This window comes from Cygnus olor, chromosome 24, assembly GCF_009769625.2.
Source record: "Cygnus olor isolate bCygOlo1 chromosome 24, bCygOlo1.pri.v2, whole genome shotgun sequence".
NCBI lineage: Eukaryota > Metazoa > Chordata > Aves > Anseriformes > Anatidae > Cygnus > Cygnus olor.
In genome coordinates this window covers 4,500,390-4,517,036 of record NC_049192.1, presented here as the reverse complement: position 1 = coordinate 4,517,036, position 16,647 = coordinate 4,500,390, and the positions used below count along the sequence as shown (strand labels likewise).

Genomic DNA, 16,647 nt, shown 5'->3' with positions numbered 1-16,647 from the left:
CTGGCTGCAGGTGTGGGTGCAGCCAGTTACTGCCTGGCTTGGCTGTAACTTCTCCCCAGGGCTGCTCTCAGTGAGTTCTTCTCCCAGCCTGTCCTCACGTCCAGGATTGCCCCAGCCCAGGTGCAGCACCTCGCACTTGGACTTTTTGAACCTCATTAGGTTCACGTGGGACCACTTCTCCAGCCTGCCCAGGTCCCTTTGGATGGCATCCCTTCCTTCTGGTGTATGGACTGCACCACTCAGCTTGGTGTCATCTGCAAATTCACTGAGGGTGCACTTGGTCCCACTGTCTGTGTTGTTGATAAAGATATTAAACAACACCGGTCCCAGGACAGACCCCTGAGGGACACGGCCCATCACCAGCCTCCACCTTATCTCCATTAATGTACCCAATGCTACAAAAAAAAACAAACTAGAAAAACTGTTGAGTTTAATGTCAGGTAAGCAGAAATAAACACCCATATGTCTTGTAGCGTCAGGCAGTTTGGGAGGGACTCTTCTGTAACTAATACAAAATAACAGGAGCTGCACACCTGTGGGAAGAGACAGCGTATGCTAGGTGAAGTAGGAGTTCAGTGACTCCCAAAGGATCCAAAAACTTTTTGGCAAGCATTAGTGAAAGGGCTCCCCTAAATCAGCATGGTCAGCTTCGTGAACCCCCCCCAGGCACAATCTGCTGTAGGGCAGCTAAGCATCCCCTGGGATAGGTGTGTTGGGCTGGTAGTCACCTGTGTCTGCAGGTTGAAATGGGTGAGAACCGATCTGGGGGGTTTCCATCGTACCTGTTGCCTGGATGTGCAAACAGGTATCTTGCTTGTGTGGGGGGAATAGGCAGGGGTCTGGTGTTACTTGGTAGTCGAGTTCCTTTTCTGGGACAAGATAGCTTCCAGATGGCAGTTGTGTTCAGACAGTGGCATATGTCGATTGGAGTCTGTAGTATTACAGATCTTATCACCCAGTTATTGCATTGTCTTCGTTTCCAGAGTTGTACATCTCGTATCATCCCTTCGATTCCCTGCAGAAGAGCAAATAAGAAGAGAGGTCTGTTTGTCAGAGTTTGTGCACGAGGTGGGACTGCATGGTCAGGAGTGACAGGAGGAGGCCTTGGTGGCAGCAAGGCTTTGGATTATCTCAGTTGTTAATGAAAGTGCAGCCTGTGAGCTGAGTGTTTTGATGGTCATACCTGGTTTCCCTTCTGATTGATGCTTTTCTTTTGTTCCAGGCTGTGACGGCACTAGTGAAGAACTACCCGAAGCACATGGTTTCGTCGATGCAGCAGATCCTGCCCATCGTCTGGAATACCCTTACGGAAAGTGCCGCCTTATATCCTTTGCAGTGAATGGTTTTAACTTGATTAGACCAAGACAAGCTGTCTCCTACGCCACGAGGACCAGAACTACGAGTCTGTTGGATAGATTTACTGGATATCTGTTACTTCAGTAGGCTCCATAAAGTTTCTTTTGGCTTACGTCAACTCTGATGAATGAAGTGAGCACCAAGAGTACTCTGGCTGTAGAACTGTGGCCAATCTGCATTATTTCTGGTACTATTCACTGAAAATTGCCTTCTTAAAAAGATGTCCCAGGTTGGATGAGGCCCCGGGCAACCTGATCTAGTGGGTGGCATCCCTGCCTATAGCAGGGGGTTGGAACTGGGTGGTCTTTAAGGGCCCTTCCAACCCAAGCTGCTCTATGATGCTATGTCTAGTCACGATGTAAAGACTTGAAAGGAGAATCTACAGTGTCCCTTGCTGCAGCAGTACGAATGAGTGGTTATGCTTGCTGCAGAAGTTGAATTTGATTTGCATTTTGAATGTTATCACTTAGTCATTACTTTGCTGCACAATCTGCTATGTTAAAGAGGTATTCTGTTGGTAGTTTTCCCAGGACTTGCAAACCGACAAGTCAAATCTTTCCCTGTTGTTAATCCAGAAGTTGCTGGTTTAGCTTTTTGTAGCGAGGCAGTAAATTGTAAAATACTGAGCCTTCTTGTAGCTTTCTGTGAGCTTTTTGAATTGGCACCAGGACTGGGCGCTGTGTTGCAGTAATAACACAAGGGTTGACTGCGTTTTTCCTCTGTAATCTAATAAGCATGGCTGTTCTCCTAGAGATCACAGATCTAGACCTTTTCATACCAAAGTTGCCTGGACAGTCTTTTGTTTCACAATCCTACTGCATTTTTTTTAAAGACACCTGTTAAAACACAAGGAGCTGGTTGTTAAATTGCTGATAATGTATTTCTTCACCTCCAGTCCTGACTCCCACTGCAGTTCTGCTGGCAGCTGAGCTGACAAAATAGTTTTTGTTTGCAAAAGGGGAGTCTTGTCCTTCCTTCCCTTGTGTTTGCTCTGGCATGTGTTGGATCTATCAGCTCACTATCCCAGAAGAATCTTCCTTCCTCTCCGCCCCCAGGTTAGTTTTCTGCCACCTCCCAGCGCAGGAGCAGAGCCAGCACTAGGCAGCGCGTGGGAGCACGGCGTGGCTCCTCACCCTTGGCAGCACTGAAGTCTAGAATTGGCTCCTTGTCCCCTGGGAAGGTTGAGTCTGAGTGGTTCCATTCTGGAAAAGTTTAAATATAGGTGAAGTTTTGGGTTACCTTGGAGGATTTGGTTTACGTGTATCAAATTATCTTGGGGACGCTGTCAAGTGATGGAGAAATGGTTTCTGAAGCTGGGCAGTGGACAAAGTCAGGAACTCCTGTGGCTTGTCTTCCATTTGAAGCACAAGACTATGTGCAAGTCAATGTTTTTTAAGAAAGAAAACATCTCAGTTAATGGGAATTTTAATTCCTAAGTAGATGCAGCTCCTCAGAAACGTGCATGTTTGCTTAACTCCATCTACTTATGTGAGAACAGAAGTAAATTATACAGAGGAGGTGGAGGATCCGGTGGATTCCGATGGTAAGAACTTGTTCAACTGCACTTCTGAGCTCTCTTCTGAAGAGGAATGAACTTACCTAAATACTACTGTTGCCAAAACAGTTGCAGAAACACCTTAGGAGTTTGTGATAATGTACATTTATGCTGTTACGACACTGTCCATCACTTCTTTCCAAGTTTCATTTGACTGTGATCAATGAAGCTGCATAATTTAAGGTTTCTAATGACTTAAGGAGTGAGGCTTACAGCAATTTTGAGGTAAAAGTGATGGGACAAAAGAAAACCAAAAAGGTTTTAGGTTGGGCTTGATCATTTTTAATGAGGGGTGTGCAGTGATGTGGGAAAAGAGCAGAAAGTGATGAGGTCAGACATCCTCCTGGGGCTGCTGCTGTCCTTGCTAGTACAGGAGTAAGAATAAACATCACCCTGCCAGACAGTCTAACAGTCTGTAATTATATTTGACACCCATTTTTACCTTTCTGTATGTTGGCATATTCAGTCATGTTGCTTTTTTCACTTTCTTCTTTGTTCAGGTGAAGTATTGGGATTTGAAAATCTAGTGTTCAGCATATTCGAATTTGTTCATGCCTTGTTGGAAAACAACAAATTTAAGAGCACGGTGAAGAAGGCTTTGCCAGAGCTGATCTATTACATCCTCCTTTACATGCAGATCACAGAGGAGCAGGTGAGCATGTTTTTCTTGTGTAGGAAGCAAATGAGATAAGAGATTTAGAACAGTTCATGTCCTAGGAAGTGTTTCAGTGAATGGAAGCTGCTGTAATCTAATAAGCTGTTCTGTCAATTTACTGTGCCAGGAATTAGGGCAGTAGCATCCAGATGTTCCTATAGAGTATAATGTGGACAGCAGATGAAGGAATATGCTGTGAAAATGAGGGTTATTATGCTGAAAGGGATAGCCAGGTTTCTGTGATAGTGAAGGGATTGTGTGAGTAGCATAAAATAATGTTTACTGAAATTCTTTGTGCCTTCTGGCCTCCCAAGCCTGCGAGCCATCCTCTGTTTCTCTTGTTTAGGCAGGCATGCATAAAAAGAGGCACTCTGTTAAAGATTCATCTGCTTCTCCCATTCCTCATCTATAAATAAAGCCGTGTAACATTGATTCGAGGTCAGTCATTAGTTTGTCAAATTCTGATTTCAAATGAGAAGCAGTAGAGCAAGGTGAACGCAGAACAGAGCAGGCCTCCTCTTTTCAAAGGTTTCTCTGATAGAATGTGAGAAAAATCAGCTATAGAAAATGACAGAGCAATTCTGAAAGTAGTTTTGGCAAAAATTAGGTTACTGGGAACAGAAAAGCTATCTTTTACACTCGTTTTTCTGAATTTGTTGTCCACCCTATCCTTGTCTCCTTTCTGTTCCAGATAAAAGTTTGGACTGCAAATCCACAACAGTTTGTGGAGGATGAAGATGATGATACTTTTTCATATACAGTGAGGATTGCTGCACAAGATCTGTTGCTGGTATGAAAGGTGTTCCACATTTAGAAGCAACCAAAATAACAATAATAAATAATAAATTTCGCTTTATGTGGGGCATTTGGAGAAAAGTCCAACTTCTTAAAGTCTGTGCAATTAAACATTATTATTTCTTTCTGTGCAGGCTGTGGCTGCTGATTTCCAGAATGAAAGTGCAACTGCTTTGGCTGCAGCAGCTACAAGGCATTTGCAGGAAGCTGAGCAGGCTAAAAACAATGGTGCTGAGCACTGGTAAGGAGATGGGGCAGCAGGGAATGACAGTGGTAAAAGTGGCAGGCTGTTTTGGAGTGCTGAGTGCAGCATAAGTCAATCACATTTTCTTTTTGTGGCATTACTGCTGATGGGCAAGGATTTCATTTGAGAACTTCTGATTAGAACAAGAAAAAGAAAGTACAGCAGCTCTCAGACCAGATGCAGAAGTCTTCATGTGGCAGACTTTCATCCACTCCTAACACAAGCTGTGTGTCCCAGGCTCCCTCCCTCCAGGTCCCTGACAGTTTCTTGAAACATGTCATTGGAAGCTGTTATTGATTATATGTGATCTGAAGAGACGTTGACAGTACCTTCACTTTCTGTTCAGTTAAATGGGCTCAGAATTTCAGGCATATCTTTTTTTTTTTTTTTTTTAAGTGATGTAAAGAGGAGATTTAGGTGCTATATGCAAATACGTGTGTTCAATTTGAGAACTTTAAAGTCACGATTTTTAATGTTACTTGGGGATAGGAAAACACTCAGTTGAAAGAGTACCTGACTGCTGTTCCGTAACTGTTCTCTCTTGGTTTTACAGTGCATTACTTCAGTGTTTGTGTTGATCTGAAGATCAGTGTCTGAATAGCCAGTCTGTATAGTGAGCACCAACTGAATGCCTGAGCAGTCAGACATTGAGTCCCTGTCTGCCTTGAATGTGATACATTGTAAAGGAGGTTATTTACTTCATAAACAAAACCAGGGAGGAGTGTTATTTGCCCATAACCCTATTTCCTCCTAATTAACAAAATGTAATTTAAAAATAAACTTCTTAAAATCATTGAAGTACTGGGTATCGTAGTGCTTCTGCACATAGAATAATCAAGCAAGACACAGCTGGAGACTGAAGACTTCATAGCAAATTCTCATTTCCTTCCTATTTTTTTAAATGGGAGGAGAAGTGGTACAAGAAGTAACGTTTATTGAAACAAAAATGTAGAAAGTAATTGAGAATGCTGCCCATCCTGGGTTAGTTTCCAAGCCCTCAGCTTGTAGAGTTTTGTGAACATTCATTTGTTTCAGAGTCTCTTTAAGTTCTCTTCTTCAGGATCAAGAAAATAGTTGTGGTAGCTTAGACCAAAAAATGAATGTTTTTTCCGTCAGATTTTTTATATATTTATTGAGATGATGGTGTGGGGAAAGCCTAAAAACATCTGAATTCCTTTACAGGTGGAAGATACATGAAGCTTGTATGCTTGCCCTGGGCTCTGTGAAGTCTATTATTACTGACAGTGTGAAGAATGGTCGGATACATTTTGATATGCACGGCTTCCTGACAAACGTGGTTCTTGCAGACCTCAACCTTTCAGGTATGTGGGCGGCCCTGGCCATTAGTCAAGTAACTGCTGAGTGCCTTGGAAATCTCTTACAAATGGAAGTGTCTGGTGAATTAGGTTGCTGTGTGCATGTGGTGGTGTGAGTGCAGTTGTGCACATTGTATGTGTTGAAAAGGCATACATTGTGTCTTCTAGATGCATACATGCTACAAAGCCTAATGTAAGTCATTTAAATGTGAACCACTGTTGTAATTTTAAACTCATTAAACTTACGCTAAAACCACTGTTTTGTTTTTGTTTGGTTGGTTTTCTTTTAGTGTCTCCTTTTCTCTTGGGCCGTGCTCTTTGGGCTGCCAGCCGTTTCACAGTGGCGATGTCTCCAGAACTAATCCAGCAGTTCCTGCAAGCTACTGTCAGCGGTCTGCACGAAACCCAGCCGCCTTCTGTCCGAATCTCTGCAGTCAGAGCTATCTGGGGGTAAGCAAATGCAAAGAAACTCCGAAGTGGTATAAATTACGCTTATAAACGTGGTATTTTAAAATTTAACATTTAAAAAAATGTAACATGGAATGAATATGAGATTAAAAAGTGTAAATGAGCAGGTTCAAAGTAGACTAACTCTGATGAGGAATAAGAAATTGAGATTCTAAGTTAGCTACAGTAAAATGTTAAAATGGATACAGTTCCAAAGAGAAGCAGAACTAGGGAGTGATAACAACCGTATAAATGAAGTCCAGGTTAGTCCTATGCAGGCACAAAATGGCTGAATAACATAATTTGTCCTTGTGGAGCAAATCAGGGCAATAAGGAACGTTTGCTTTTTTCCATCCTGTTTTTGTAAAGAAGTTATAAAACCTCCTGTTCTACTGGCTCTAAAGCAAAAATTGAAAATTAGTTTTTAAAAACACACACACACACAACCCTACCCCCAACCAACGTGTCTTCTGTTTGCACTGAAATGATACGGACATTTTGTTATTGCTGAAATTGTTTCATCTTTCCTAGCTTGCTTGTAGAACATGGTAATTAAACACTGCGTAAGCAGTGACATTCTTGCTGAGGTTACTTTTTTTCCTAGAGGTGAACCATCAGGGATGGAATGAGGAGGAAGAAATATAGCTGGGAGATCAAGGAAGTAGTAGACTGAAGGGGAAAAGTCCTAGAGGAGTCAGCTTAAGGGACGTGGTGTAGTGGGTGACATTGGTGGTAGGGAGATGGTTGGACCGGGTGATCTTGGAGGGCTTTTCCAACCTTTATGATTCTATGATTTTAAGGAAAAAGAATGGGTGGGGTGAAATATCCATTCATATGTGTAATCCAGTGTTAAACGTACAAATCACTTTAATATATTCTGCACGTTTTTATGTATCTTGTCTAGCTACTGTGACCAGCTGAAGATCTCTGAGAGCACCCACGTGTTGCAGCCTTTCCTTCCTAGCATTCTTGATGGACTGATCCACTTGGCAACTCAGTTCAGTTCGGAGGTCCTCAACCTTGTGATGGAGACGCTGTGCATTGTCTGTACGGTAGACCCAGCATTTACAGCAAGTGTGGAGAACAAAATCTGCCCCTTCACAATTGCAATCTTTTTGAAGTACAGTAATGGTATGCATTTAAATTACATTTTCAAAGTACGGTTGTTTTTGCTAGTGGATCCTGGCCAGGATTATCACTGTGCTGAAAACATAATGAATCAATGTTCATTCAATTATGATTTATATTGTAAAGCTAGAAGAGAAACTTTCTGCTATGCAGATTTGAAATAGCAGTAGCAAAAATTGAGATGTCTTTGTTAGTATGTTTTAGTAAATGGTGCTTTCTCTCTCCAGATCCAGTTGTTGCTTCTCTTGCCCAAGATATCTTTAAGGAGCTAGCTCAGATAGAAGCCTGCCAGGGTCCAATGCAGATGAGGCTAATACCAACTCTTGTCAGCATCATGCAGGCCCCTGCTGACAAGATCCCAGCAGGGCTTTGTGCAGTAAGTGCTATAGCGGTACATGGTCTTAGCTGGAGATGATTCCCTGTTCTTTAACATACAGGATGGCTGGTCTGCAGAGCAGGAAGGCTGCTTTTAAAGTGCTTTCGAACAATGACTTCAGTGCTTGGTAGAGGTTTCTTTGTGGAGAGAAGGCAAACTGCAGGTGGGGGGAGATGTTTCCAAAAGTAAACTGTTGCTATGGACTTATTCGAATCTGCAGCATATGCTGAGTTGTTTTGTTTTGCCATAGTCTTGTTTCACCAGTGACAGTCTTTCCTTTTTGGTGGAATGTTCTCCAGCAGGATGTGTAACTATTCCTTACCTTTTTTTTTCTGAGACCTTTTCTGATTGTATAAATTGCTGGAGATAAACTATACAGGTTTGTCACTTCTGTAAAAAGTCCACTTATAAAAGGTTAAGCATTGACTGTATAGAATAATTGTATGGAAGTGAGCCCATAAATACCTTTATCGTATGTTTATAATCTGCCTATTGAGTGGTATTACTGTAACAATCACTAGTAGGTAATTAAATTTAAATCGATATAAGCAAAATTGATCAAGTCAGCTAGAACAGTTCTCTGGCTGTACTGATCACTGTATATCAGGATACTGTACATCCCTGTGGAACTGTTTCCCATATTAAGTTGTTTTAAACTGCTTTTTAATGTTTGAATTGCCTTAAGAACTTCTACAGTGCATAGCATCATGCGTCTGTGTCAGATACTGGGACTGTGGGTGCATGACTCCAGGATCCTCTGATTTTAAGATAAATAACTGGTTTGTCAAGTCAGGATGCGATGGTAGTACTGGGTCACATCTCTCCTGTTTATGACTTTGGTGCTTGCAGTGCTGACCAATGCTGACTTCACATACTGTGGCTTCTGTTGTAACAGTGCTTTTGTTTGTGTTTTCCTTTCAGACTTCTATTGATATATTGACCACGGTTGTGAGGAACACAAAACCTCCTCTGTCCCAGCTCCTGATCTGCCAAGCATTCCCTGCAGTGGCTCAGTGCAGCCTGAACACAGATGACAATGCTACCATGCAGGTAACACTGCAGGGAGTGGTAAGAACAGGAGGGCTAGGCGAGTTCAAGAGAGGTGACCAAATAAGACAGTTGGCAAAACCTTCAAGGGAGCCCAGACTTTGCTTGCCCATGGCTATTTTGGCAGCTCCTCAGGAGCTGCCTACAATTTATCTGTAGGCCACCACCTGCAGTTTGTTATTAAAGCATTGCTGTTTGGGTACTTACAATGACTTTTACCAATCATTCCTTAATTTGGAGGATCAGAGTGAGTAGAGCAGCAGCCTTGATTTTTTTTTCTCCTATTTTAGGGCTCTGGAGGAGCCCTAAAACTTAAAAAACTTACTGCTTTTCACATTCCTCCATAATAACATTCATGACACCTAGGACTGGCAGAGGCAGTCTTCAGGAACACTCTCAGGCATGGGGAAGCAAAAGACCTTCTTCTGCACCTTGCTTCTAGCAGTTTTCTCCTGTACTCACATAGGTGGAAAAAGATGGGAAGGAGAGGGCAAACTTCTTCTTGGTTGAGCCACGTATTGAATGGAGGGAGAGCAAGGATTCATCTCACAGTGGTAGTGCTTACCTGAGCTGTGCTTGTTGGCTCTGCTGTAACAGCTCTGCTGTTACCTGGTGATTAGGCAAGCAAGAAAAAACCACACAACTTCTGAAGCTAAAAGTGCAGAGTGCCTTCTCGTTCTGTCTACTAGCTGGCTTCTAAATAACAAAGATAATTTCGTTTCCTTACACAGGGATTTTTTAGTGCAAGATACCCTTTGTCATGTGAACATGGACCATTGAAATGGCTTTCCCTAAATAACATACCAGCAAGAATAGATTAGAGACCAACAAGAAGAAGGTGGAGACCAGTGTACTGGTTGCTGTGCTGGATCTTCATTTTGAGAAGATTTTTTTAAAATTGCAGCTTGGCTGCTGGTTTGTTTTGTTCATGCTATACTTTACTGTCTTCATCTCTCACTTGTTAGAATCTCTTGGAACTTCTCTGAATAACAAGACCAACACAAAAATATAACAATTTCAGGTTGACTTTGTATTTGCTAGGTGATCCTCTTGATGTTTGGGTAGATGAAGAATGTCTGTCTTCATAATGAACTGAAATATTTTGAAATAATTTTTAAATAATTTTGAGATACAGGCAGTCATTTTATTGTACACAAGAGACAATCTTTCACAGTGCCACCAGTTTGCCCATTGTTTTCATCTTGTCTAAGGGGTTTTGGGGAGTGGTAAAAGGAGATGTCTTCCCATGTTCCCCTTCCACACAGCTAGAGAGGCAAATCCTAACACAATAACTTTCTTGTTTAGAATGGCGGCGAGTGTCTGCGTGCATACGTCTCGGTGGCGCTGGAGCAAATTGCGCAGTGGCATGATGAGCAAGGCCACAACGGATTGTGGTATGTGATGCAGGTGGTGAGCCAGCTTCTAGATCCAAGGACGTCAGAATTCACTGCTGCCTTTGTGGGCAGGCTGGTCTCCACTTTAATTTCCAAAGCAGGAAGTGAGCTGGGAGAGAACCTGGACCAGATCCTGAGAGCTATCCTGAGCAAAATGCAACAAGCGGAGACGCTCAGTGTAATGCAGGTGAGCAGGCCAGGCACACAGGAAAATAATTAGAAGTGTTGGAAGAAGAAATTATCAGTTTTTTGGTTTTTTTTTAAATTGTGTACCTGATTATTTGTGGTAGTGCAATTGGAGGTTCTGCACATCCCCTGAAGCAGTCAGGGAAATGCCTGCTTTATTCATACAGAGATGTCCAGATTACTTGGTAAGTTGGGTTCTTGTTGGGTAAACTTTAATGCACCTTAAATAGTCTCTCATGACCTTGTGCTTGCAAGCAGCGAACCTTTAGAAGAAACCTTTAGAACTTGAAGTAGGGATGTTGTGGCAAAGGCATGTTTTCATGTGTTTCTGTGCTTTTTTCCGAGGATGAATGAATACCTTGGAGTTGAGACAAGGTGAACTTTTGGTGATGGAAGGTGTAGTTGGCCTGCATCAGGCCAGACAGGAGCCTCACGATCACTTCTAGGCTTGATTTACTCTTAGTCGCACAGTTTTATAGAACATTTTTATGCCAGTAGTCTTTATTCTTCATCCTGTCTTTCTTGTCTGTGCCCTTAATGTGGAACATCTGGTGATGCCTGCCCTGATTTCCAAGCCGCAGCTGTGGGAAGGCATTTTGCTGGCCCTGTTGCAGGCTCTTGCCTTTTGGCAAGATCCCACCTTTGCCCTCGGTGAAGCACTTGGCTGAGGCTCATCTGCTCTAACGCTTTTATCTTGGGTGCATCTCTGATTTTTATATGTGCATTTTTCAAGCCAGCACATGGCAAAGCAGGAAGGTCATTCAGATGTCAGCACAGATTTTATCTTAAAGCCTTGATTTTTTTTTCCCCCTGGGAAACATTGTTTGTTCATAACTGTTCAGAAAGGCTCTCACTTTGTCCATTTTGGGATTTGAAAGATACAGAAGCTTAAATCTGAACTAGTTACATGAAGCCCTTGTACCTGGGGAAGAGAAACAAGCCTCTCATGATGCTAAATCTCTCCCCTATCTTGAGATGGGTCTTCGGAGTGGGGCAGCTTTTCCCTGAGGAAGCCTGTAGAGGTGCCGTCAGACTTTGAGACTGACATTTAGATACATGCAGCATATTAATTATATTCCTGGTCTTTAGGAGATGAACTGTAAAACTATGTCTTGTCATACCTTTCTAAACCTTGCAGTTCTATCCCAAAAATTTGTGTTCAAAGTGCATCCAAAATAGGAGAAGTGCTTCTGCATTCTGATGTGATGATGTGAGAGAAGGGTGGTCTTCTGTGGGGGTGGAATACCCTGGGTGAAAGGGAAAGAGCCTATGGGTTCTTGCTGTGGATCTTAGCTCGATGATGGGACATTTGTGTTATACATGCATAGATTTTGAGCTCTGTGTGTATAGGACCATGTGTACAGCATGTGGTCCAGCAAGCAGACCAGGGCACCTGCAGTATCTGCGTGTTGGCTTGTGATATTTTTGCTAGTCAGAAGCCTGCAACCTCTGATTTTTTATTTTTTATTTTTTTAAGTTTTTAGTCTTTCCTTTAGGAAGGTTTGCTGGTTGAGGGCATGGCCGTGAGTAAATTCATTCCTGTAGTGTGTTTTGTGGAGTTAAATATCGCTGTTGCTGGTAATAGTATTCTTGCCTGCTTTGCAGCACGTCTGGGTGCCTCGCAGATGGTTGTACTTCCTTTACCTCTCGGGGCTGGTGAGCACGGTCTCCATTCCTGCAGGGCACTCAGTTACTTGAATATTTGATAAAAACATTTTCAGCTGTTAAATTATGTACAGCTAATGTTTCCCCTTTTCCCTTGCAGTCCTTAATTATGGTGTTTGCTCACTTGGTTCACTCCCAACTGGAACCACTCCTAGAGTTCCTGTGCAGTCTCCCCGGACCGACCGGCAAGCCTGCCTTGGAGTTTGTGATGGCCGAATGGATGAGCCGGCAGCACTTGTTCTATGGGCAGTACGAAGGCAAAGTCAGGTAGGGCATTTTGTAAGGATCCATGCACTGACGTTAGCTTAGTGATCATCCCACTGCAATTAATGCTCTGGGTGCGAGGGACAGGGGAGCTGCTGCAGGCTCGGATTAGTGTGTCGGCGTTGAGCAGAAGGAATTTTTTTCCTGCCCTGTCAGTTCGGCTCAGGAGAGCTGTGGTAACTGGAGCAATCCCTGCTCTTCCTCTGAGTGCTTCTCTCGTTGCCTGGTGTTTCTGTACAGGAACAGCGTGATCCCAACGGGAAGGGGGTGTCTATTGTAAGCACAGGACTGCTTTTAATGTTGAACTTGTGTGAATGGGATGAGAATAGTTTCAGGCCATGAAATCCCTTTTGTAGACCATGGTAGAGGCTCAGGGTATTATAGAGGGTTTCCTAAAATAATCTGGTGATTTAATGAGCTCTTAAAAAGTCAATAAAGAAACAAACCGCAACACAGTTTTCTCTCCCTTTCCCTGCAGGAGCACGCTAGTGTTCCAGTGGAGGCTGAGTGTAATATTCCAAAGCACAAAATGCTCAGTATTTAAATTTTGCCACAGCTGATGCCTTTGACTTTCTGGAAGTGAGAAGCCCAACAGACCACTGTTAGGGGGTCACACCAGCTGCTAACTCACATCTTGCTATGTGCTGGAATGTTATTGTCATAAGGCAGCCCAACAGACTGTGGAATAAGCAATAAGAAAAAGCATCTTTAAAATATAAGCGTGTGAATGATCATGCAGAATAGGAGACAGTCTGATGAGAAGGATATCGCGTGCTGTTTTCAGTCACGTGTGGTCTGTTTTGTCCCTAAGAGCTGTGGTTTATCCCCACTCCGAGGGAGAGCAGGGCTGTCTGCAGGGTCCTCTGGAGCTGCTTTTGGCCGTGGGGAATAGCCAAAGCTGAAGCTGACAGGGAGAACAAGGTTAAACTCTGTTGTACAATGCTGTCTCCGTATTGTCCGAGGTTAGAGCGATTTGTGTCCAGATGATTTGGCAGGTCTGTGCACTGTATTAAGCCCTGATTTGGGCTATTTACAGTGGAGCTCCTGATGCGTTAGAAAATGGTAGGTGTTTTCTGAGTAATGAAGAAAAGAAGTTCCTCCTGCAGGAAACCCTGCAATTTGGACACAAGCAAATTGAAATTAGTGAAAGGAAAATAGGAATAGCTTACACTGTATAAATCTGGGTGCATCAGTCTCCATCCCTGAGAGTGGTGGGTTGAAGAAGTGGCTATTTGCTCTAACTTGTATTAAAAAAAAAAAAAAAAAGATGGGAAAACACTGGGCAAGTCAGAGGTGGCATGTAAGGTCTGGGTCCAAACCAGCTGTGTGGGAAGTTGGAGCCATGGTGTGGGGAGAGAAAAAGGGTGTGAAGTGAGAGCATGAAGAGAACGAGTTGTGTAGAGCTCTGAAACATCCGTGTTAGACTTGTGAAGCCAAGAGAGAGGTTTGAGAGTGCTGCGTGTATAAATTGACAGCCTTAGCCTGTGGTCAAATATCCTCAATATGGCTCGAAAACAGCCTGGGACTGGAGAAGGTTTGAAAGCAGCTGTAGGTCAGGAGCAGAAATCTGAGCAGCAGAGGTGGAAAGGATATATGAGGTCACTGAGGGAGCAGAACTGGGAGGTTTGGGAGTAGCTGAGCTGCGAAGGACCAGAAGTATAAAGGGCTTTGGCGCTAGAGAAGAGCAACAGAGATGTTTGTAGCTGTGGATCAGTGAAATGAATACTTGTTGCCAACTGCTTACCTCGTAATTCATTCTTCATGTGCACGCAATGTTTCAGGGATGTGCTTAACCTCGTGGCCCTTCTGAACTGAAAAAAAATTGTATGTGTGTATGCACTGTTGGCAGGGTTTAATCCAAAGCTTTGTTAGGTTTTGGCTTGCCGTGCAGGTCAGGAGGTGAGTCCAGTTTTGGATACTGACATAAAGTAGGACAAATAGGAAAATTACGTAATGCTTGTTCTTGGTGAAAGCACGGAAAAAGGGGCAGCTGAATGCCTGCTCTGGAGATTTGTTTCCTATTGACAATTCACTGTGTAAGCCAGGCAGTTCAGACAAATTCTGATCCGTAATTTTCTTATTCCTTACTACCTAGCTCTGTAGCACTGTGTAAACTCCTTCAGTATGGCATCAACACAGATGACAAGCGACTTCAGGACATTAGGGTAAAGGGAGAAGAAATATTTAATATGGATGAGGGAATACGGACACGATCAAAATCAGCCAAAAGTAAGTAATTACTCTGCTGTTCTTAACTTTTTTTTTTTTAATGTTAGTGGAGGCTACGAATGGCCTTAAAATAGATCTTCGAGATCACACAGAGCTGTGGGAGATTTGTTTTTAGAACTAATCCATACATCCTGTGCTTAATGTATCTATTACTTGAGAGACTGATCTGGAAGACTCCTGATGTTTCTGACTTAATCTAAGTGGCTGAGGTGATTACGGGTTGGAGAGTTATTTGCTGCTGTTCTGCATCATCCTGTTCCATCTAATGAGATAAACTGATAATTTCATGATGCTTAGTAGCTTCTCTCAGAGGAAAAATTGTTTAGTGACCGTAAAGATTAAAAAAAAAAAAAAAGTGATTTTTTTTCATGAGACAAACTAACAAATACTTGCAATGATGTCAGCAAGTTAGAGATCACTTTTAAGGAAAGCTCGACCAGTCTCCTGCATAAGACTTGTCTTACTTAATTGGTTGCGCCTAAGATCTTTGATCAAAGGTTACTGTTTAGAGAAAGATGCATACATTAAATCAGAGAGAGCGCTGGGCAGTTTTCTCTGGGGAGGGAGAGCTTGGTTCTGCAGCTTGCTGTGTAGTGCTCGCGCACATTACTGGCAGCCCATCTCGCAGTCAGTGCTCTTCAAGCCTTCAGTTGCCATACGCTCGGGACGAACGTGGTGATGCAGTTATACTTCCAAAATAACTAAGTTGACAACTAGGGAAATGAATAGGGAAAGCACTAGGCATTTTAGAGGTAAGCAGCAGTTACAAAACACCTGCTATGTTATTACTCTTTGCTTGAAAAAAAATACAAACCAGCAAACTCAAATATTGTCGGATCAGATAGAATGGTAATTGCTAGTGTTTGAGAACCAAGTTAAACTTAGTGCTCCCAGTTCCTTTATTTGATAGGATCTTTACTTTTGTAATTAAGGACAAAAATACTGTTTAGCTATCCCTATGTCATAATTAAACCCAGCAGAAACCCTGGTGAGAAAAGGTGGGAGCCTGCAGCTTCTCAGAAGGGGTAAGCGGGAGAGCCAGGCGTGGGAGTGCAGCACAGCTCATTTACTTGAAAGCACTCCTAGCCCCGCAACAATAACTTCAGAGAAGAATGCTTAATGAAGTCATCTGTAACTATGATTTCATTGAGTAGACTTCACAAACTCATTCAACTGTGAAGATTTTAACCATGCGTTCTCTTCGTTCAAAATATGTGGGATTTCATATTGCAGTTGAGACTTCTGGAAGCCTGTGAAGGTATACAAAAGGAATGGGAAGGAATGTTTGGGTTTTGTTTCTTTTGTCTGTCTTGTTTTCCTCAAAAACAAACAAAAAAAAAAAGGAAAAACAAACTGGAAGTTTTGCTTGTCTGTGAGCATTTTAAATGTATGGTAAAATTAAAAACAACAACAACAAACACAATAACATCAACAAAAAAGGCTTGTTTTTTTTAACTGGTTTTTATGAAAAGCAGTGAGGATGTGTACTTTTCTTCTCTTATAGATCCTGAACGCTGGACAAACATTCCTTTGTTAGTAAAAATCTTAAAATTAATAATAAATGAACTTTCTAACGCAATGGAAGCAAATGCATCAAGACAGACAACCGCAGATTGGAGTCAAGGTAAAACATGGGGTTGTTTTTCCTCTTTGCATGGCTTAAATCTGCTTTTTAATCTCTTCAGAAGCATTTACAGTAATAAGAAGCTGACAATAGTAAATATTATACCTGTAATTACAAAGGTTTAAATAGTAATCCAAAAGATAAGATCAGTCACTATTGTGTATTCTTACACCTGGAAATTATTTTGGGTCACTTTATCTGGAAGATGGGATCTGACCATATCCCACTAAAATTATCCGTGCTTGATATATCCAGTTTTCTTTTCTTCCTCCCTGTTTGGGGATACATTCTTGCTGCTGCTTTTTGCTTAGCTCCAATTTTTGAGTCAGTCATTCCAAAGAGATGACAGTGGTTGCAGCCTTTTCC

The 16,647-nt window shown here is 42.4% G+C and overlaps 1 protein-coding gene across 2 annotated transcripts in view; it reads left to right on the top strand.

The window, feature by feature from the left end:
* The window catches only part of IPO9 (importin 9), a 34,065-nt gene that overhangs the window by 13,848 nt on the left and 3,570 nt on the right, over positions 1-16,647 (top strand). For both annotated transcript variants that reach the window (XM_040535503.1, XM_040535505.1), the window contains exons 8-21: positions 1,223-1,323; positions 2,841-2,899; positions 3,412-3,563; positions 4,258-4,356; positions 4,496-4,602; positions 5,788-5,927; positions 6,212-6,371; positions 7,273-7,499; positions 7,724-7,872; positions 8,794-8,922; positions 10,225-10,500; positions 12,265-12,431; positions 14,524-14,657; positions 16,162-16,281. In XM_040535503.1, coding sequence (XP_040391437.1) covers positions 1,223-1,323; positions 2,841-2,899; positions 3,412-3,563; positions 4,258-4,356; positions 4,496-4,602; positions 5,788-5,927; positions 6,212-6,371; positions 7,273-7,499; positions 7,724-7,872; positions 8,794-8,922; positions 10,225-10,500; positions 12,265-12,431; positions 14,524-14,657; positions 16,162-16,281 — 2,020 coding nt within the window. The remainder of the gene's footprint in view (positions 1-1,222; positions 1,324-2,840; positions 2,900-3,411; positions 3,564-4,257; positions 4,357-4,495; positions 4,603-5,787; positions 5,928-6,211; positions 6,372-7,272; positions 7,500-7,723; positions 7,873-8,793; positions 8,923-10,224; positions 10,501-12,264; positions 12,432-14,523; positions 14,658-16,161; positions 16,282-16,647) is intronic.